This window comes from Nerophis ophidion, linkage group LG27 (assembly GCF_033978795.1).
Source record: "Nerophis ophidion isolate RoL-2023_Sa linkage group LG27, RoL_Noph_v1.0, whole genome shotgun sequence".
Taxonomy (NCBI): domain Eukaryota; kingdom Metazoa; phylum Chordata; class Actinopteri; order Syngnathiformes; family Syngnathidae; genus Nerophis; species Nerophis ophidion.
The window spans coordinates 5,290,273-5,314,119 of NC_084637.1; the positions used below are offsets into that span (position 1 = coordinate 5,290,273).

The following is a 23,847-nucleotide window of genomic DNA, read 5'->3' on the forward strand; positions in this document are numbered from 1 at the left end:
TATAGTTCAAGACTTACATTCAGTTGTATAGTTCAAGACTTACATTCAATTGTATATTTCAAGACGTACGTTCAGTTGTATAGTTCAAGACTTATGTTCAGTTGTATCATTCAAGACTTACATTCAGTTGTATAGTTCAAGACTTACGTTCAATTGTATATTTCAAGACGTATGTTCAGTTGTATCGTTCAAGACTTATGTTCAGTTGTATCGTTCAAGACTTACATTCAGTTGTATAGTTCAAGACGTACGTTCAGTTGTATCGTTCAAGACTTACGTTCAGTTGTACAGTTCAAGACTTACGTTCAGTTGTATAGTTCAAGACTTACGTTCAGTTGTATCGTTCAAGACTTATGTTCAGTTGTATCGTTCAAGACTTACATTCAGTTGTATAGTTCAAGACTTACGTTCAATTGTATATTTCAAGACGTACGTTCGGTTGTATCGTTCAAGACTTACGTTCAGTTGTATCGTTCAAGACTTACGTTCAATTGTATAGTTCAAGACGTACGTTCAGTTGTATAGTTCAAGACGTACGTTCAGTTGTATAGTTCAAGACTTACGTTCAATTGTATAGTTCAAGACGTACGTTCAGTTGTATCGTTCAAGACTTACGTTCAGTTGTATAGTCCAAGACTTATGTTCAGTCGTATCGTTCAAGACTTACATTCAGTTGTATGGTTCAAGACGTACGTTCAATTGTATAGTTCAAGACGTACGTTCAGTTGTATAGTTCAAGACTTACATTCAGTTGTATGGTTCAAGACGTACGTTCAGTTGTATAGTTCAAGACTTACGTTCAATTGTATATTTCAAGACGTACGTTCAGTTGTATCGTTCAAGACTTACGTTCAGTTGTATAGTTCAAGACGTACGTTCAGTTGTATAGTTCAAGACTTATGTTCAATTGTATAGTTCAAGACGTACGTTCAGTTGTATAGTTCAAGACGTACGTTCAGTTGTATAGTTCAAGACTTACGTTCAGTTGTATAGTTCAAGACGTACGTTCAGTTGTATCGTTCAAGACTTACGTTCAGTTGTATAGTCCAAGACTTACATTCAGTTGTATAGTTCAAGACTTACATTCAGTTGTATGGTTCAAGACGTACGTTCAATTGTATAGTTCAAGACGTACGTTCAGTTGTATAGTTCAAGACGTACATTCAGTTGTATCGTTCAAGACTTACGTTCAGTTCTATCGTTCAAGACTTACGTTCAGTTGTATGGTTCAAGACTTATGTTCAGTTGTATCGTTCAAGACTTACATTCAGTTGTATAGTTCAAGACTTACGTTCAATTGTATATTTCAAGACGTACGTTCAGTTGTATCGTTCAAGACTTACGTTCAGTTGTATAGTTCAAGACGTACGTTCAGTTGTATAGTTCAAGACTTACGTTCAATTGTATAGTTCAAGACGTACGTTCAGTTGTATAGTTCAAGACGTACGTTCAGTTGTATAGTTCAAGACTTACGTTCAGTTGTATAGTTCAAGACGTACGTTCAGTTGTATCGTTCAAGACTTACGTTCAGTTGTATAGTCCAAGACTTATGTTCAGTCGTTTCGTTCAAGACTTACATTCAGTTGTATGGTTCAAGACGTACGTTCAATTGTATAGTTCAAGACGTACATTCAGTTGTATCGTTCAAGACTTACGTTCAGTTCAAGACTTACGTTCAGTTGTATCGTTCAAGACTTACATTCAGTTGTATGGTTCAAGACGTACGTTCAATTGTATAGTTCAAGACGTACATTCAGTTGTATAGTTCAAGACTTACGTTCAGTTCAAGACTTACGTTCAGTTGTATCGTTCAAGACTTACGTTCAGTTCAAGACTTACATTCAGTTGTATAGTTCAAGACTTACGTTCAATTGTATATTTCAAGACGTACGTTCAGTTGTATTGTTCAAGACTTACGTTCAGTTGTATAGTTCAAAACTTATGTTCATTTATATAGATCAAGACTTACGGTCAGTTGTAAAGTTCAAGACTTACGTTCAGTTGTAAAGTTCAAGACTTACGTTCAGTTGTATAGTTCAAGACTATGTTCATTTGAAAACTCAAATCACTGCAGATCATAATGGCAGCGACAGTTTCGATCTTAAAGTTCTAAAAAAATTATTTGGGAATGTCCGGCTGGATAGATTAAAAATACTAATGGCCTGGACCCCTTAATATACCCAGGTCTGGTATAGGTAATAGTTCTGTATATTGTGGATATTCTTGGTGTTCTTTTGTGTTCAGAGCCTCTATCTCCTCAGTTTTGGAATGCAAAGACACTTTTTTGGGTGGAGAATTCCATTAAAAAGACCGCTGAAAATTAGCGGCCGCCGCCTCGGTCCTGTGGGCTCAGCGAGGCGCTTCGAGGCATTGGGAACGTGGACAAATACGGGCTCGTGTTCGCTCATAATTGAAGGAATCGCCCTGGGAATCTTTCCCAAGGAGGAGAGAGGGAGGTCTTTTTATTCACGGCACGCTGACCGTCGTTTTCACGCAGGGCATTTGGCCCCATGGGGCCGGAGGTCAGAACTGGTCACACGAGGCATATGCGACAATTATCGCAATTGCGTGGTATACATTTCACAACGACGTACACAAAAGAACCAACCTTAAAGAATCCTTTGCAGCCTTCGCAGGTGCGGACCCCGTAGTGCTGGCACGCTGCGTTATCCCCGCAAACGGCGCACAGTCCCTCGGAGTCCGCTCGTCCGGCGAGAGGACTGAGGTCGTCCACCGAGTGGTGACTTTGAGCGAGCTGGAGAGGGCGAAGCCCCGCGCAGGACTGCTTTCCCAGTCCAGGACAGCACAGAAGCCTGGGGGAGTCCAAAGCCTGGTGCGCTCTGGCCGCGTAAGGTCGGTCGAATTTCATCTGACAGGTGGACAAGTTCTGAGGTCCTTCCTGCGCGGGCTTGAGGGAAAACCACGAGAATCTGGACATTGGGTTTTCCGCAACAAATAGTCTTGACGGAACAGCGAACCGGAGTCCTCCCACGCCGGCGCTGTTTGGAAGTTGGACGAGATGGACGCTCGCAGGGACGGAGAACGGTAGTAATAGGAGGGGAGCGGATCATCCTGGAGGTGCAGATTAGGCTGAAAGCGTGGACACGCCAGGGCGTCCTCCACCTTCACGTAGCCCGTCTCACCTTGAAGCGGCGTTTGGTAAACGCACTGGGGCTTCACGTCGTAGTTGCAGCCGTAGTGTTCCGCCGGAGGACCCGCAGTCGCTCCCGACGTCGAGGACGCCGCTTCGCTGTTGGCCAGGTCCATGCTGAACTTGACGAACTCTGGGTTGAGGGAGCCACAGCTCTGCTCGCCGCCCGCCGCCCGAGAGGCCGCGCTGGCCCCTTGGGGGATGAGCCGCACTGGGTTTGGACACACGGCATGGTCCCTGTAAGCCAGCACATGCCATTAGGCAATTTAACTTCTGAATACAGGTATTCATGCTTTTATATTATATGGCAAAACGGTACATACTTAATATAAATATTATCCCGTGTATGTACTTTTAGCGACAGGTTGGGGAACACAAAAGACGATTACCAACATTTAATTTCGACTTTTTCCACTTTGCAATGAAGGCATTAAGGCACAAGACATTGATACAATGTTGATTGTACGTACATGAAAACTGACTTCATGACTTCGAAACAACGTTGAAAAACAGTTGCGAATTGAGACGTGGATGTGGGATCCATGTCGTTTAGTTGGGAAATGAGCACATTTCAATGGTGTTATCAACCTGATGTTGAATAAACGTTGTCAGAAAGCATGTTGTTGTTTCAACGTTGTATTTGTGTCGTACCCAAAAGAAGATTACCACCATTTAATTGTATTTTTTTCCACTTTGTTGCTATGCAATGAAGGCATTAAGGCATGAGATTGATACAACGTTGATTGTACGTACATGAAAACTGACTTAATGACTTCGAAACAACGTTGAAAAACAGTTGCGAATTGAGACGTTGATGTGGGATCCATGTCGTTTAGTTGGGAAATGACTACATGTCAATGGTGTTTTTAACCCGATGTTGAATAAACGTTGTCAGAAAGCATGTTGTTGTTTCAACGTTGTATTTGTGTCGTACCCAAAAGAAGATTACCACCATTTAATTGTTTTTTTTTCCACTTTGTTGCTGTGCAATGAAGGCATTAAGGCACAAGACATTGATACAACGTTGATTGTACGTACATGAAAACTAACTTCATGACTTCGAAACAACGTTAAATCGATGTCGAATGCCGAATTCGCGTCGTTTAGTTGAGAAATGAGCACATTTCAATGGTGTTATCAACCTGACGTTGAATAAACGTTGTCAGAAAGCATGTTGTTGTTTCAACGTTGTATTTGTGTCGTACCCAAAAGAAGATTACCACCATTTAATTGTACTTTTTTCCACTTTGTTGCTATACAATGAAGGCATTAAGGCACAAGACATTGATACAACGTTGATTGTACGTACATGAAATCTGACTTCATGACTTCGAAACAACGTTGCAAAATAGTAAATTGAGACAAAATCGATGTCGAACGTCGAATCCGCATCGTTTAGTTGAGAAATTAGTACATTTTAATGGTGTTATCAACCTGATGTTGAATAAACGTTGTCAGAAAGCATGTTGTTGTTTCAACGTTGTATTTGTGTCGTACCCAAAAGAAGATTACCACCATTTAATTGTACTTTTTTACACTTTGTTGCTATGCAATGAAGGCATTCAGGCACAAGACATTGATACAACGTTGATTGTACGTACATGAAAACTGACTTCATGACTTCGAAACAACGTTAAATCGAGGTTGAATGTCGAATCCGCGTTGTTTAGTTGGGAAATGAGTACATTTCAATGGTGTTATCAACCTGACGTTGAATAAACGTTGTCAGAAAGCATGTTGTTGTTTCAACGTTGTATTTGTGTCGTACCCAAAAGAAGATTATCACCATTTAATTGTAGTTTTTTCCACTTTGTTGCTGTGCAATGAAGGCATTAAGGCACAAGACATCGATACAACGTTGATTGTACGTACATGAAAACTGACTTCATGACTTCAAAACAACGTTGCAAAATAGTAAATTGAGACAAAATCGATGTCGAACGTTGAATCCGCGTCGTTTAGTTGGGAGATGAGCACATTTCAATGGTGTTATCAACCTGACGTTGAATAAACGTTGTCAGAAAGCATGTTGTTGTTTCAACGTTGTATTTGTGTCGTACCCAAAAGAAGATTACCACTATTTAATTGTACTTTTTTACACTTTGTTGCTATGCAATGAAGGCATTCAGGCACAAGACATTGATACAACATTGATTGTACGTACATGAAAACTGACTTCATGACTTCGAAACAACGTTAAATCGATGTCGAACGTCGAATCCGCGTCGTTTAGTTGGGAAATGAGTACATTTCAATGGTGTTATCAACCTGACGTTGAATAAACGTTGTCAGAAAGCATGTTGTTGTTTCAACGTTGTATTTGTGTTGCAGAACACTGGTTGGAAATGACCAAAATTCAATGCTCAAATAAACACCATAACTCAACATTGACTAAACGTCATCAAAAAGCATGTTATCCCTACGTTAAGTTTGAGTTGCTCAACATCAGGATCTAATTCAACAAGTTTGTTTCAAAGTCTGGTGCCTGCAGTACACACTCGATGCTGTGAATGTGAAATTCAGGTTATTTGTTCAATACAAAACTACTTATTTAGCAAATGACCACAAGAAAAAAACAGCATTGCATTGAAAAGTTGCAGAGCATCACCTGTCTCCTCCAGGTACCTTCAGGAGTAATCCAGAGGACACGCGTGCGTAATCCAAGAGTGAGATGTCCACTACAGATGTGTGAGGATCATGCATGCATGCAGTCCACAATGTCCACTACAGATGTGCATGGAGTCCACAGATGTCCACTACAGACGTGCATGGAGTCCACAATGTCCACTACAGACGTGCATGGAGTCCACAGATGTCCACTACAGATGTGCATGGAGTCCACAGATGTCCACTACAGATGTGTGAGGATCATGCATGCATGCAGTCCACAATGTCCACTACAGACGTACATGGAGTCCACAGATGTCCACTACAGATGTGCATGGAGTCCACAGATGTCCACTACAGACGTGCATGGAGTCCACAATGTCCACTACAGACGTGCATGGAGTCCACAATGTCCACTACAGACGTGCATGGAGTCCACAGATGTCCACTACAGATGTGCATGGAGTCCACAGATGTCCACTACAGACGTGCATGGAGTCCACAGATGTCCACTACAGACGTGCATGGAGTCCACAGATGTCCACTACAGACGTGCATGGAGTCCACAATGTCCACTACAGATGTGCATGGAGTCCACAGATGTCCACTACAGATGTGCATGGAGTCCACAGATGTCCACTACAGACGTGCATGCATGGAGTCCACAGGATGCAAGACTTCTGCTCCCTGCTGGGATGTGAGACTGCATCTCCCAATCACTGACAACCTGCTTTTGTTTACCTACACTCCATCCATGTCACTACACACGTGTGGGGCGGGCTCTCTCTCTCTCTCTCTCGCCCTACTCCCCCACTCTTTATCTCGCCCCTCCTCCCCTAATCTCTCTCTGTCTCTCTCTCTTGCCCCTCCTCCCCCACTCCCTCTCTGTATCTCTCTCACCCTTTCTCTCTCTCTCTCTCCCTTTCTCTCTCTCCATCCCTCTCCCCTCCCCTCTCTCTCTCTCTCTCCCTTTCCCCCTCTCTCTCCCTTTCTCCTTCTCTCTTGCCCTTTCTCCTTCTCTCTCTCACCCTTCTCTCTCTGTCTCTCCCTCCCTCTCCCCCTCTCATTCCCTTTCTCCTTCTCTCTCTCTCTATCCCTTTCCCCCTCTCTCTCCCTTTCTCCTTCTCTCTCGCCCTTTCTCCTTCTCTCTCTCACCTTCTCTCTCTGTCTCTCCCTCCCTCTCCCCCTCTCATTCCCTTTCTCCTTCTCTCTCTCTCGCCCCTCCTCCCCCACAGTTTCTCTCTCTCTCTTTTTCTTTCTCTCTCTCTCCCTTTCTCCTTCTCTCTCTCTATTCCTCTCTCTCTATCACTCTCCCTATCCCTCTCCTCTCTCTCTCCCATTCTCTTTCTCTCTCTCTATTTCTCCCTTTCTCCTACCCTCTCTCCCCTTCTCATTCTCTCTCTCCCTTCCTCCTTCTCTCTCTCTCCCTCTCTTTCTCCATCTCCTATCCTTTCTCTCTCTCTCTCTCTCTCAATTCCTCTCCCCTTTTCTTCTTCTCTCTCTCCCTTCTCCTTCTCTCTCTCTCCCTCACTTTCCCCTCCCTCTCCCTTTCTCCTTGTCTCTCTCTCTCCCTTTCTCCTTCTATCTCTCTCCCACCCTCTCTGTCTTTCCCTTTCTCCTCCTCTCTCTATCCCTCTCCTCTCTCTCTCCCATTCTCTATCTCTCTCTCTATTTCTCCCTTTCTCCTTCCCTCTCTCCCTTCCTCCTTCTCTCTCTCTCCCTCTCTTTCTCCATCTCCCATCCTCTCTCTCTCTCTCTCTACCCCCCCCCCCCTCCCCTAAAACAGCTAAATGTTGACTGTTTTAAAAGCATAATTATACAGTTTTTTGGACATCTGTGTTGCTGAATCTTTTGCAATTTGTTCAATTAATATTGGAGAAAACACAGTAGAAAGATGGAGTTGGGAAGCTTTAGCCTTTAGCCACACAAACACACGGTGATTCCTTGTTTAAAATTGCTGGAGGTGAAACTTTCCTATGGAATAGAGCGCGGTCAAGAGAAACATGGATCCCGACCACATGTCAACCAGCAGGTTTCGATGATAAAATTGTGGTTAAAAAGTCAGTTCTTACCGGAGAAAAGCTGAGCTTGTGCCGTCCATAGCTGCCGTCAAGACACCTGTGGAGACACCCTTCCGACTGTCAGGTAATATTAAACTCACTAAAACACTAGCAACACAATTGAAAGATAAAAGATTTCACAGAATCAACCTAGTAAATGTGTTTAAAAACATCAGAATCCGTCCCAATGCAATTAAGTTTTTTTTTTTTTACTTTTTTTTTTTAATTTTCTAGTCCGTCGCTATCAATATCCTCAAACACAAATTTTTCATCCTCGCTCAAATTAATGGGGAAATTGTCGTTTTCTTGGTCCGAATAGCACTTTTTGTTGGAGGCTCCCATTAAAAACAATGTGAATATGTGAGGAGCCATCAAACATGTGACCTCATCGTCTGCGACTTCCGGTACAGGGAGGGCATTTCTCTTAGCGACCAAAAGTTGCAAACTTTATCGTAGATGTTCTCTACTAAATCCTTTCAGCAAAAATATGGCAATATCGCAAAATAATCAGGTATGACATATAGAATGGACCTGCTATCCCCGTTTAAATAAGAACATCTCATTTCGGAGGCCTTTAAAATTGGAGCACAGCATCCTCGTCTTCACAGCGTTTTTGTTGTTAGAGGAAGAGAGCGTTTGAATGTAAAGTTCAACATCTTTTTTAAAGGCACAAAAGATAGGTCAGGTATTGAGAAACTTACATTTATAAATATAAAAGTTAGCCAATAGAATAATGAGGTTGACTTCCCCTGGCCTCCATGGGACTTGCGTAAACCTTATTTACGTCATGCAAAGGCAATAAGTCATCTTAAATATGATTGGTCGAGCGCCACCCAACACGCGAGCTCTGATTGGCTGTCACCAACGTCACTCATGTCGTGCCCGCACTTCCTGATTGTTGCTGTCAAACAGGCTCGGACAACAGCGGATGTCCTCCGACGCCGCCCTGCATCGCCCCCAGCGACTTTCCCGCCGACACAAACCCACAAATCCTGTAAGTGTGTCGACATTTTAAAGAAAATAATGTATTTTTTTTAAAAACACGTTGGTCCGGAAGTCCAAAAGCATCGGTTATTTAGTGTAACCACCTCGTAGTAACCTCATGATGTATGCTGTTATGACGCCTGCCGGATGTCCTTATATGGGATTATCCGGTGGCTGTAAATATTCATATCTTTTTTTTACGTTAATATTATCATCAGTGCAGTTTCTCCTCACGCACCATACTGGTTTGGCCTTTTAATCCACAGCAAGATGTCAGTCTAAGATCCCCTGGTGTTATTATTGCTTACACCAGGGGTCGGCAAACCACAATGTTAAAAGAGCCATATTGGAACAAAAATACCTACAAAAAGTCTTATATAAGTGTTATAAAGAATACAACACATGGTGTAAGTGTCTATATTAGCTATGTTAGCCTACTGTCAAAATGAATATAATAGTGTTATATAAGTGTTATAATGAAGGCACCAACACATTGTGTAAGTGTCTATATTAGCCTTCTATCAAAATGACTTTAAAAGTCTTATTTAAGTGTTATAATGAAGGTGACACATGATGTAAGTGTCTATATTAGCTTACTATCAAAATGACTCTAAAAATCCTTATGCAAGTTTTATAATGAATTGGGTAGTAACACATGATGTAAATGTCTATATTAGCTATATTAGCCTACTATCAAAATTATTTTGAAATGTCTTATATAAGTGTCACAATGAAGGCAACACCTGGTGTAAGTGTTTGTATTAGCTATATTAGCCTACTATCAAAATGGCTTTAAAAGCCTTGTATAGTTGTTACAATGAAGGCAACACATGATGTAAGTGTCTATATTAGCTATATTAGCCTACTATCAAAATTATTATAATAGTCTTATACAAGTGTTATAATGTAGGCAACACATGGTGTAAGTGTTTATATTAGCTATATTAGCTTACTATCAAAATTACTTTAAAAGTCCTATTTAAATGTTATAATGAAGGTGACACATGATGTAAGTGTCTATATTAGCTTACTATCAAAATGCTTTAAAGAGCCTTATATAAGTGTTACAATGAAGGCAACACATGGTGTAAGTGTCTATATTAGCTATATTAGCCTACTGTCAAAATGACTTTAAAAAGCCTTATATAATTGTTATAATGTAGGCAACACATGGTGTGTTTATATTAGCTATATTAGCCTACTATCAAAATTATTATAATAGTCTTATATAAGTGTTATAATGTAGGCAACACATGGTGTAAGTGTTTATATTAGCTATATTAGCCAACTATCAAAATGACTTTAAAAGTCTTATTTAAGTGTTATGATGAAGGTGACACATGATGTAAGTGTCTATATTAGCTTACTATCAAAATTACTTTAAAAAGCCTAATGCAAGTTTTATAATGAAAGTAACACATGATGTAAGTGTCTATATTCGCCTACTATCAAAATTACTTTGAAAGCCTTGTATATAAGTGTTACAATGAAGGAAACACGTGATGTAAGTGTCTATATTAACTACATTAGCCAACTATCAAAATTAATATAATAGTCTTATATAAGTGTTATAATGAAGGCAACACATGGTTTAAGTGTCTATATTAGCCTACTATCAAAATGACTATAAAAGTCATATTTAAGTGTTATAATGAAGGTGACACATGATGTAAGTGTCTATATTAACTATATTAGCCTGCTACCAAAATTAATATAATAGTCTTATATAAGAGTTATAATAAAGGCAACACATGGTTTAAGTGTCTATATTAGCTATATTAGCCTACTATCAAAATTACTTTTAAAGTCCTATCTAAGTGTTATAATGAAGGTGACACATGATGTAAGTGTCTATATTAGCTTACTATCAAAATGCTTTAAAGAGCCTTACATAAGTGTTACAATGAAGGCAACACATGGTGTAAGTGTCTATATTAGCTATATTAGCCTACTATCAAAATGACTTTAAAAGTCTTATTTAAGTGTTATGATGAAGGTGACACATGATGTAAGTGTCTATATTAGCTTACTATCAAAATTACTTTAAAAAGCCTTATGCAAGTTTTATAATGAAAGTAACACATGATGTAAGTGTCTATATTAGCTATTTTAGCCTACTATCAAAATTATTATAATAGTCTTATATAAGTGTTATAATGAAGGCAACACATGGTTAAAGTGTCTATATTAGCTATATTAGCCTACTTGACTGTAAAAGTCCTATTTAAGTGTTATAATGAAGGTGACACATGATGTAAGTGTCTATATTAGCTATTTTAGCCTACTATCAAAATTATTATAATAGTCTTATATAAGTGTTATAATGAAGGCAACACATGGTTAAAGTGTCTATATTAGCTATATTAGCCTACTTGACTGTAAAAGTCCTATTTAAGTGTTATAATGAAGGTGACACATGATGTAAGTGTCTATATTAGCTTACTATCCAAATGCTTTAAAGAGTCTTATATAAGTGTTACAATGAAGGCAACACATGGTGTAAGTGTCTATATTAGCTATATTAGCCTACTATCAAAATTACTTTAAAAAGCCTTATGCAAGTGTTATAATGAAGGCAACACATGATATAATTGTCTCTCTTAGCTATATTAGCCTACAATCAAAAAATGACTTTAAAAGCCTGATATACGTGTTATAATGAAGGCAACACATGATGTAAGTGTCTATATTAGCTATATTAGCCTTCTATCAAAATGACTTTAAAAGTATTATATAAGTGTTACACACATGATGCAAGTGTCTATATTAGCTCTACTAGCCTACAATCAAAATTACTTTAAAAGCCTTATATAAGTGTTATAATGAAGGCAACACATGATAAGTGTCTATATTAGCTAAATGAGCCTACTATCAAAATGACTATAAAAAGCCTTATATAAGTGTTATAATGAAGGCGACACATAATATAAGTGTCTATCTTAGCTATATTAGCCTACTATCAAAAAATGAATTTAAAAGCCTTATGAAGGCAACACATGATGTGTCTATAATAGCTATATCAGCCTACTATCAAAATGACTTTAAAAGCCTTATATAAGTGTTATAATGAAGGCAACACGTGATGTAAGTGTCTGTATTTGCTATATTAGCCTCCTATCTATGTTGGCCCTGCCATGAGGTGGCGACTTGTCCAGGTTGTACCCCGCCTTCCGCCCGATTGCAGCTGAGATAGGCTCCAGCGCCTCCCGCAACCCCGAAGGGAATAAGTGCTAGAAAACGGATGGATGGATAGCCTACTATCAAAATGACTTTAAAAGCCTTATATAAGTGTTATAATGAAGGCAACACATGATGTAAGTGTCTATATTAGCTATATTAGCCTCCTATCAAAATGACCTTAAAAGTATTATATAAGTGTTACAATGAAGGCAACACATGATGCAAGTGTCTATATTAGCTCTACTAGCCTACTATCAACATTACTTTAAAAGCCTTATATAAGTGTTATAATGAAGGCAACACATGATATAAGTGTCTATCTTAGCTATATTAGTCTACTATCAAAAAATGAATTTAAAAGCCTTATATACGTGTTATAATGAAGGCAACACATAATGTGTCTATAATAGCTATATCAGCCTACTATCAAAATTACCTTAAAAGCCTTATATAAGTGTTATAATGAAGGCAACACATGATGTAAGTGTCTGTATTTGCTATATTAGCCTCCTATCTATGTTGGCCATGCGATGAGGGGCGACTTGTCAAGGTTGTACCCCGCCTTCCGCCCGATTGCAGCTGAGATAGGCTCCAGCGCCTCCCGCAACCCCGAAGGGAATAAGTGCTGGAAAACGGATGGATGGATAGCCTACTATCAAAATGACTTTAAAAGCCTTATATAAGTGTTACACTGAAGGCAACACATGATGCAAGTGTCTAAATTAGCTATATTATTATGTTTGCTGGCCGATGTAAGAGGGGACTCTCCATGGCACCACATTAACTTGATCAGATGACCCATTAGTGTCTGAAGAAACGTGTGCTGGCGACTGGTCCCTGTGTCACATAACAGTTCCGCCGTCCCAATTATAGTCATTTTTGGCCATCATAGCTCTCATTAATGAGAAGCCTATGCAAGGTGTGAAAGCCATGCTGGCCATTAGGCAGGGGCTGATTAGGGTCTTATTATGGGATGTGATGTAACATGGATAATGCAGAAAGAATGGGGAAGCTTGCATCAAAAAGCTGTATTTACTGAAAGTTTAAGTTGAATGACTTCATCTCTATGGTCTGTTTGATGATCTCAGATTCCCAACCACCGTGCTGCAGCATGATTTTGCAAAAAAAACCCCACCTAATTGTGATTCTAATTGCAATTATTTTAAATATAATAATGCATAAAACTGAAAAATGCATGTTACTTTTAGACTGTCAATTTGGATATTCTGCTCTCATTTTAACAATATGCAACAATTTACTCAAAAAAAAAAAAAAGGGCATTTTACAGACAGACTCAGAGTTTGTGTCTAGATCAGAGGTGTCAAACTCATTTTAGCTGTCAGTGTGATCATACTTTGTTTTAGTCATGTTCGGTTTTGGACTCTTTGTGCACTTTTGTTTCTTTTGTCACCATTGCAACCCATTAGTTTTACACCTGTCGAGTCACGCGCCTGTTTTCACTGATCATGTCACTGCTATTTAAGCCGGTCTGTTTCTGTTGTTCGTCCTGGTGACATTAAAGTTACAGTTAAAGTACCAATGATTGTCACACCCAGACTAGGTGTGGTGAAATTTGTCCTCTGCATTTGACCCATCCCCTTGATCACCACCTGGGGAGTGAAGGGAGCAGTGGGCAGCAGCGGTGCCGCGCCCGGGAATCATTTATGGTGATTTAACCCCCAATTCCAACCCTTAGGTCCCACTTTTTTTTATAGTCTTTGGTATGACTTGGCCAGGGTTTGAACTCCCAACCTACCGATCTTAGGGCGGACACTCTAACCACTAGGCCAGTGAGTAAGTTGGTTATCCTATCTATCTATCCATCCATACTACCTCTGCTACCCATGAGATTCCTCTTTATTATAGTTCATGCTTCATGCCATAGTAAGTGTTTTTGTTTCGTGTTCATAGTAAATTGCCTTTGTGCTAATCTTCTGTTTTCATTAGTGAAGTTTGTTCTCCGCCATTGTGCGCGCCTTTTTTTTGCTTCCTTTTTTGTAGTTTGTTAGTGTTAAAATAAATGAAGTGCTTAGCTTTACGCCTTGCCCACGCCAACTTTCTTTTGACTTCCGGGAAAACAAACCTCACAGCCCACGCATTGACAGAATGGAGGAAAATATTTTCCCACGTGGACCGGACTGGTAAAATCATGGCATAATAATTTAAAAATAAAGACCACTTCAAAATGTTTTTCTTTGTATTACGTGGGGACGGCATGGGAGAGTGGCCGTGCCAGCAACCTGAAGGTTCCTGGTTCAATCCCCACCTTTTACCAACCTCGTCACGCCCGTTGTGTCCTTGAGCAAGACACTTCACCCTTGCTCCTGATGGGTCGTGATTAGCGCCTTGCATGGTAGTTCCCGCCATCAGTGTGTGAATGGGTGAATGTGGAAATAGTGTCAAAGCGCTTTGAGTACCTTGAAGATAGAAAAGCGCAATAGAATTATAACCTGTTTACCATTTTACCATTTACGTCGGGCAAAAATAAAACAAACACATTCTGTAAATGTTTACATTACAAATAATCCTTTTGGCAAAAGGCTTCAAGTTAGTTGAACATTCTGAAGAAAAACGTGTTGCAGTTTCAAAACACCATGAAGAACACAATAAATGTAAACTTTGTCTCTGTGTACCGTCTTTTTCGGAGTCTAAGTCGCTCCGGAGTATAAGTCGCACCTGCAGAAAAGGAATGATAAAGAAGGAAAAAAAAAAAAACATATATAAGTCGCACTGAAGTATAAGTCGCATTTTTGGGGAAATTTATTTGATAAAATCCAACACCAAGAATAGACATTTGAAAGGCAATTTAAAATAAATAAAGAATAGTGAACAACAGGCTGAATAAGTGTAAGTTATATGAGGCATAAATAACCAACTGAGAAGGTGCCTGCTATGTTAACCTAACATATTATGGTAAGAGTCATTCAAATAACTATAACATATAGAACATGCTAGACCTTTACCAAACAATCCGTCACTCCTAATCGCTAAATCCCATGAAATCTTACGGCAGATCAACTGGTCTAAAAAGGGAGTCTATTTAAAGGCTAGAGCATGGGTGTCAAACTCAAATTTGGCCCGCCGTGTAATTTAGTTTGGCCCTTGAGGTAATATCAAATTAAGATTAGAGCTGGCCCGCCGGTATTAAACAGCGGCGATGCCTCTGTAACACTGCATTCACCGCTGATACCCATACTTGCCAACCCTCACGATTTTCCCGGGAGACTCCCAAAGTTCAGTGCTCCTCCCGAAAATCTCCCGGGGCAACCATTCTTCCAAATTTCTCCCGATTTCCACCCGGACAACAATATTGGGGGCGTGCTTTTAAGGCACTGCCTTTAGCGTCCTCTACAGCCTGTCGTCACGTCCGCTTTTCCGCCATACAAACAACGTGCCGGGCCAGTCACATAATATATGCCGCTTTAACACACACAAGTGAATGCAAGGCATACTTGATCAACAGCCATAAGGGTTACACTGAGGGTTGCCATATAAACAACTTTAACACTTTTACAAATATGCGCCACACTGTGAACCCACACCAAACAAGAATGCCAAACACATTTCGGGAGAACATCCGCACCGTAGCACAGCATAAACTCAACAGAAGAGATACCCGGAAACCCTTGCAGCACTAACTCTTCCGGGACGCTACGATATACACCCCCCCTACCACCAAAGCTCGCTCCCCCAATTTTTATTTAAATTTTATTTGATATGCCATTGATATTTTTTAATCATTATTATCATAATTTGAAACTCGATTTTGCATGTAACTATAAAGTTATATAAGCCTTGCTTGTTTAATATTCAATGCAAAACTTGTTTGGGTCCCTATTAAAAGGTTAATTTGTTCAACCTTGGCCCGTGGCTTTGTTCAGTTTTACATTTTGGCCCACTCTGTATTTGAGTTTGACACCCCTGGGCTAGAGTATACAAATGAGTTTTAATGTGAGACTTAAATGCTTCTACTGAGGTGGCATCTCGAACTGTTACCGGGAGGGCATTCCAGAGTACTGGAGCCCGAAATGAAAACGCTCTATAGCCCGCAGACTTTTTTTGGGCTTTAGGAATCACTAATAAGCCGGAGTCCTTTGAACGCAGATTTCTTGCCGGGACATATGGTACAATACAATCAGCAAGATAGGATGGAGCTAGACCGTGTAGTATTTTATACATAAGTAGTAAAACCTTAAAGTCACATCTTAAGTGCACAGGAAGCCAGTGCAGGTTAGCCAGTATAGGTATATATGTATGTATATATGTATATAAAGGTATATACAGTATAGGTATATATGTATGTATATATGTATATAAAGGTATATACAGTATAGGCGTAATGTGATCAAACTTTCTTGTTCTTGTCAAAAGTCTAGCAGCCGCATTTTGTACCAACTGTAATCTTTTAATGCTAGACATGGGGAGACCCGAAAATAATACGTTACAGTAATCGAGACGAGACGTAACAAACGCATGGATAATGATCTCAGCGTCTTTAGTGGACAGAATGGAGCGTATTTTTGCGATATTGCGGAAATGAAAGAAGGCCGTTTTAGAAACGCTTTTAATGTGTGACTCAAAGGAGAGAGTTGGGTCGAAGATAATACCAAGATTTTTTACAGAATCACGTTGTTTTATTATTTGGTTGTCAAATGTTAAAGTTGTATTATTAAATAGAGGTCGGTGTCTAGCAGGACCGATAATCAACATTTCCGTTTTTTTGGCATTAAGTTGCAAAAAGTTAGCGGACATCCATTGTTTAATTTCATTAAGACACGCTTCCAACTGACTACAGTCCGGCGTGTTGGTCAGCTTTAGGGGCATGTAGAGTTGGGTGTCATCAGCATAACAGTGAAAGCTAATACCGTATTTGCGTATGACGTCACCCAGCGGCAGCATGTAGATGCTGAAGAGTACAGGGCCAAGGACCGAACCCTGGGGAACTCCACACGTTACCTTAACATAGTCCGAGGTCACACTGTTATGGGAGACGCACTGCATCCTATCAGTAAGATAAGAGTTAAACCAAGACAGGGCTGAGTCTGACATACCAATTTGTGTTTTGATACGCTCTAATAAAATATTATGATCGACGGTATCGAAAGCAGCGCTAAGATCGAGGAGCAGCAACATAGATGACGCATCAGAGTCCATTGTTAGCAATAGATCATTAGTCAATTTTGCGAGGACTGTCTCAGTCGAGTGATTTGCCCTGAAACCGGATTGAAAGGTTTCACATAGATTGTTAAACGCTAAGTGTTCATTTAGCTGCTCTGCAACAATTTTTTCGAGGATTTTCGAAATAAAGGGAAGGTGAGACAAGGTGAGTAAATATAGATGGCATTGCTTAACTTTAATACGGTAATCAGAAAAAAAAAAGAATAACAAAGCCCACTACTGTATATGCAATAGTCTAATACTACTAATAGCTTTGTCGTGACCTTTCTCACAGCAATATTTTTGATACCAACAGTAAAACAGTGTTATAAGTATCAGAGATATCGGCCCCCGGTGATAAAATGATATTATGAAGAAAGATTAGAGACACACTGAACAGAGAAAGAGTTGAACTATTGAATGTTACAACAATCCTTGAAATATATGCAACAGCTCATCATATCTTGACCCGCACTGCAGTACTGAATCAAAACAATTTCAACAATTTTAATGTAGATCTTGAAAAACGCTGCACATACCAGTAATGGAATTTATTTTCACCGCTGGAGTTACTTTGGAAGTATTCGCCCAAGAGTCCTCAAGACTTATTGCACCCGTTAAAATAAACAGTCCTACCCCGCTTTTTCATGAGCAGAGTTTCCACAGTCACATGCTTGCTGCAAATTGACATTTGCATTTGAAGCTGTGTTGTAATACAAAGTTTTGGGCTAAGACCGCCCACTTTTTGTTATATACTGCATACATAAAACAAAACAAAAAAAATCCTCAAATCTAAATTGTAATATAATTTGTCGCCTCTTGCTATACTGATATAAATCACTTTATATTATTTGGTATGTAAATGATAATAGTGTGTGAATGTGAGTGTGAATGTTGTCTGTCTATCTGTGTTGGCCCTGCGATGAGGTGGCGACTTGTCCAGGGTGTACCTCGCCTTCCGCCCGATTGTAGCTGAGATAGGCGCCAGTGCCCCCCGCTACCCCGAAAGGGAATAAGCGGTAGAAAATGGATGGATGGATGGATGATAATAGAGCAACTTCAAAACGGGTTACAAATGTTACAAATTTGGCTATTGACGTATATTGAGTGTATATTGTAGCGCCTCGAAAGAGTTAGTGCTGCAAGGGGTTCTGGGTATTTGTTCTGTTGTGTTTATGTTGTGTTACGGTGCGGATGTTCTCCCGAAATGTGTTTGTCATTCTTGTTTGTCGTGGGTTCACACATATTTGTAACAGTGTTGAAGTTGTTTATAAAGCCACCCTCAGTGTGACCTGTATGGCTGTTGACCAAGTATGCTTTGCATTCACTTGTGTGTGTGAAAAGCCGTAGATATTATGTGACAGGGCCAGCACGCAAAGGCATTGCCTTTAAGGTTTATTGGCGCTCTGTATTTCACTCTACGTCCATGTAAACAACTGATACCGATAATTTTGAAACCAATACCGATTCTTTCATTTTAAAGCATTTATCGTCCGATATTATCTGACATCTCTAATGAGAAGCATTCATTTTCATCCAGCATCCAGATCCTACTCAGTGGCCTAGTGGTTAGACTAGTGTCCGCCCTGAGATCGGTAGGTTGGGAGTTGAAACCCCGGCCGAGTCATACCAAAGATTATAAAAAAATGGGAGCCATTTCCTCCCTGTTTGGTACTCAGCATCAAGGGTTGGAATTGGGGGTTGAATCACCATAAATGATTCCCGGGCGCGGCACCGCTGCTGCCCACTGCTCCCCTCACTTCCCAGGGGGTGATCAAGGGGATGGGTCAAATGCAGAGGACAAATTTCACCACATCTAGTGTGTGTGTGACAATCATTGGTACTTTAACTTAACTTTAACTTCATCCAGGATTGATTTGAGCAAATTCCACTTTTCATTGCTATTTTTTCAGCATTTGTTTTAAAATGTGAAACGTGTGTTCTTACTTCTTGAGTGCTTGCAACGCCTCCTCCACATAATCATCAATCCTTTGGTAAAGCCTCTATAGCCCCGACGTCACTGCTCTGTCATTTCACTGCAGTTTGCTCTTTCTGCAGGACCCATGGCGTTCAGGAAGGCCCTTAAGCGAACGGCCGTTATAGGCAGCGGGGCCGTCGTCACCGTTTTTGGCCTGTCGCAGCTCATCGAGTACCGGAAAAAGCAGGTAAGTTTGCAAAAAGAAATGTTAGAAACTGCAACCTGGACGTTTCTACTCGAAACAGTCTGCCATAACGTGTCCTTGCAGGATTTCGGAGTGTGTTTGATGACTGTAGGAGGGTCTTCCCCTGTGGTTCCTATAGGTCCTGGCTAGCCGATATTCTACCTTGTGGTCCTTTTCTGTGGTTTTAACCACTTCCTGGCCTCCCAGGACACAATGAAATGTAACAGTATAACTTGTTTGACGAGTCCTTTGAAGTGTGGCTGTATGAGAGCAGCTTAATTCCCCGCAGGCCACGTTCATGGACTGCTGTCACATTAGGGAATAAACCAGGCAGCTCTCTTGTTGCCTTCCTTTGAAACGACACCATTCAGCTTTACTTGCATGTTAAAAAGCATGAGTGATCTTCTGTTCCTCCACTTTCTGGGATCAAACATTTTCAGTGAGAACACCCAAGGTCGTCTTTGCCACGCACCGTAAGCAGTTTTTATGTTGTATAAACAAACATGCTCTACCTTCAAGAAAACAAGGCGTGGGGGCATTGCAGTGTTTTTTTGTGGATGTATGTCGAGAGAGGATTTGTGTTTAGCCTTGACCAGACCTGGGCAAATTAAGGCCCGGGGGCCACATAAGATTTTCAATCTGGCCTGCCGGATAGTCCCAAATAATTTTTTTCAGATCTTTAAGATGCAAACTGTAGCTGCCATTATTTTGTGCAGGGATGTTTTTTAATGACCGTAAGTCTTGAACTATACAAAGTATTTAAATGTTTGGAATCTGCACTTTTGCATGATATACTACAAACCCCGTTTCAATATGAGTTGGGAAATTGTGTTAGATGTAAATATAAACGGAATACAATGATTTGCAAATTTTTTTCAACCCATATTCAGTTGAATATGCTACAAAGACAACATATTTGATGTTCAAACTGATAAACATTTTTTTTTTGTGTGCAAATTATCATTAACTTAAGAATTTGATGCCAGCAACACGTGACAAAGAAGTTGAGAAAGGTGGCAATGAATACTGATAAAGTTGGGGAATGCTCTTCAAACACTTATTTGGAACATCCCACAGGTGTGCAGGCTAATTGGGAACAGGTGGGTGCCATGATTGGGTATAAAAACAGCTTCCCAAAAATGCTCAGTCTTTCACAAGAAAGGATGGGACGAGGTACACCCCTTTGTCCACAACTGCGTGAGCAAATAGTCAAACAGTTTAAGAACAACGTTTCTCAAAGTGCAATTTCAAGAAATTGTGGGATTTCAACATCTACGGTCCATGATATAATCAAAGGGTTCAGGGAATCTGGAGAAATCACTCCACGTAAGCGGCATGGTCGGAAACCAACATTGAATGACCGTGACCTTCGATCCCTCAGACGGCACTGTATCAAAAACCGACATCAATCACTAAAAGATATCACCACGTGGGCTCAGGAACACTTCAGAAAACCCCTGTCACTAAATACAGTTTGTCGCTTCATCTGTAAGTGCAAGTTAAAGCTCTACTATGCAAAGCGAAAGCCATTTATCAACAACATCCAGAAACGCCGCCAGCTTCTCTGGGCCTGAGATCATCTAAGATGCACTTATGCAAAGTGGAAAAGTGTTCTGTGGTCTGACGAGTCCACATTTCAAATTGTTTTTGGAAATATTCGACATCGTGTCATCCGGACAAAAGGGGAAGCAAACCATCCAGACTGTTATCGACGCAAAGTTGAAAAGCCAGCATCTGTGATGGTATGGGGGTGCATTAATGCCCAAGGCATGGGTAACTTACACATCTGTGAAGGCACCATTAATGTTGCAAGGTACATACAGGTTTTGGAACAACATATGCTGCCATCTGAGCACCGTCTTTTTCATGGACGCCCCTGCTTATTTCTGCAAGACGATGCCAAGACACATTCAGCACGTGTTACAACAGCGTGGCTTCGTAAAAAAAAGAGTGCGGGTACTTTCCTGGCCCGCTTGCAGTCCAGACCTGTCTCCCATGGAAAATGTGTGGCGCATTATGAAGCGTAAAATACGACAGCGGAGACTGTTGAACGACTGAAGCTCTACATAAAACAAGAATGGGAAACAATTCCACTTTCAAAGCTTCAACAATTTGTTTCCTCAGTTCCCAAACATTTATTGAGTGTTGTTAAAAGAAAAGGTGATGTAACACAGCGGTGAACATGCCCTTTCCCAACTACTTTGGCACGTGTTGCAACCATGAAATTCTAAGTTATTTATTATTTATATAAAAAAATAAAGTTTATGAGTTTGAACATAAAATATCTTGTCTTTGTAGTGCATTCAATTGAATATGGGCTGAAAAGGATTTGCAAATCATTGTATTCCGTTTATATTTACATCTAACACAATTTCCCAACTCATATGGAAACAGGGTTTGTAGTTACTATCCATCCATCTTCTACCGCTTATTCCCTATGGTATTCTAATTAGTTACTATGGTAATCTAAGTCATTTTAGCTCAGACAAGGCACCAAGCAGTGTGGGTGGGGAGCGTTTCCACAGAGTGTTTCCAGAGCGGCCAGCCTGACATGCGGCTGTCAGGGACAGACACGGAAGGAGATTTGTACAACAATTTTTTAGTAATATATCAGATTGTAGGTGGGATTTTTTTGTACCTTTCACATTCATCTTTCGCTGTGTTTGTTGCATTTTTTTGTAACGTTCATATGTTGTCAATATCCAGTGTTTTATCGTTCATAATTAATATTGTAAATCCTACATTCTTTATTTTCATCTACATTCTGGGTGTGTTATTCAGTAAAAAAAATTAAATTCCAGTCTGTTTTTTAAGGTGGTCTGTCATAATGTTTTTAGTATTCAATCAGACATTATTGTGAGGTTTTGTATTACTGTTCCTAAAAATAGATATACCGGCCCCCAGACACATTTTTTTCTTTAAATTTGACCCCCGAGTCAAAATAATTGCCCAGGCCTGGCCTTGACAGTTATGCTTTCTTCAAATGACATGTCAAAGCAGCTGTTTCCCCTGACCTTTGCCCCAACATATATATATTTAAACCTCCACAAAGCTACATACCAGCCTTTATTTAACTGATGCGTGCTAATGTGTACTTTGTTTTTGTCCCGTTGCAATAATCTCCTCTTTTGCACGTCGCCGCCCGCCCGACCAAGAACGGATCGGTAAGCAAGAAGCCGATGCTGATGAAATCTAATCATGTCCACAACAGTTTGTAATCATGCATGCCTCTAACCCCAGCAATTCTAATCCCCCCCACATTTAACTCTGCGCTGGCGTTTGTCCGTCTGCATCGTCAGAGAAGGACAATGATGATATCATGGTGTATTTTTCAGTGGCAAATTGCAAAAAAAAAAACCTCGCATTTGCAAGTCAAATGCACCAGCTTGATGCAATCATTAAACTGCAGCATAAAAAAAGGAATAATACATATTTCATTAGAGGTGAAATGGCACGTCTTGGTGTCAGCGGGACATCGTTGTTATGATTATTCCTTAAAATCATTCGCTAATCAAAGGCAGGGCATGAATGGCTGTGGCTGATTTGTGTTGTGGTTTTGCAAAGATAAGTAGCATGTTGCAGCAAGTCCAACCACCATCCCCACCCCAGTGTCTCTGCTACTATTTACGTCAGGAATTAAGACCGTGATTTTAGCAACACTTCACTTGAAAAATGTGACTCGTCACAAGCACGTTATTGCCAAACTTCTCATCAACGTTCACACCCAAAACTAACCTTACTGAAAGGCCTACTGAAATGAGATTTTATTACTTAACCCGTATATTATGTTGAAGGTCAATTTGACCCATTTCAGTTTTTGTGTTTATCAAAGTACTGGTTATCCTTTCTTTTTCGTGCTGAAATTTGGTGACTTTTCCTCGTCTAGGGTCATGAACTGGTGTGTAAAATCTGGATACTTTGTTGAGTAGTGGAATGTCTTGCAGAGTTTGTATACAAAGATGATGTTGCGGGTCATTTTGACCCAGACGCTTTAATGTGGGTAAATAGTCAAAATAAACAAGTCTCTTTGATGTAATTTTTACTTTGATGTACAATTGTTTGTATTTTGATTGCCTCTGAGACCCAAAGCCGGGTGTGTGAAGAGAGGGAACTTTCTCAAACTTGTCCTTGTCACTGTTCTCATGTCATCTCTTTGACAAACTCACCAAAAATGAGCTCCAGAAGGATGACATCTGAGGAGACAAGGACAAGTGTGAGAAAGTTCCCTCTCTTCACACACCTGGCTCTGGGTCTCAGAGACAATCAAAATACAAACAATTGTACATCAAAGTAAAAAGTACATCAAGGAGACATGTTTATTTTTGGATCTGAAGAGTTATTTACCCACATTAAAGCACCTGGGTCAAAATGACTCGCAACATCATCTTTTTATTCAAACTCTGCACAAACATTCCACTACACAACAAAGTGTCCAGATTTACACACCAGTTCATGACCCTAGATGAGGAAAAGTCACCAGATTTCAGCAAGAAAAAGAAAGGATAACCAGTACTTTGATCGACGCAAAAACTGAAATGGGTCAAAT

At 40.1% G+C, this 23,847-nt stretch overlaps 1 protein-coding gene and 1 pseudogene across 3 annotated transcripts in view; one reads left to right on the top strand and one right to left on the bottom strand.

Moving 5' to 3' along the window:
* LOC133544367 (nuclear receptor subfamily 4 group A member 2-like) overlaps positions 1-6,561 on the bottom strand; it is a 46,464-nt pseudogene extending 39,903 nt beyond the window's left edge.
* Positions 6,562-8,705: 2,144 nt separating this feature from the next.
* gpd2 (glycerol-3-phosphate dehydrogenase 2 (mitochondrial)) overlaps positions 8,706-23,847 on the top strand; it is a 61,830-nt gene continuing 46,688 nt past the window's right edge. For 2 of the 3 annotated variants that reach the window (XM_061889597.1, XM_061889599.1), the window contains exons 1-2: positions 8,706-8,812; positions 19,198-19,304. In XM_061889597.1, coding sequence (XP_061745581.1) covers positions 19,203-19,304 — 102 coding nt within the window. In that variant the 5' untranslated portion in view covers positions 8,706-8,812; positions 19,198-19,202. Of the gene's footprint in view, positions 8,813-19,197; positions 19,305-22,069; positions 22,466-23,847 lie in introns of those variants that run through there. The other variant, XM_061889600.1, reaches the window with a different exon arrangement.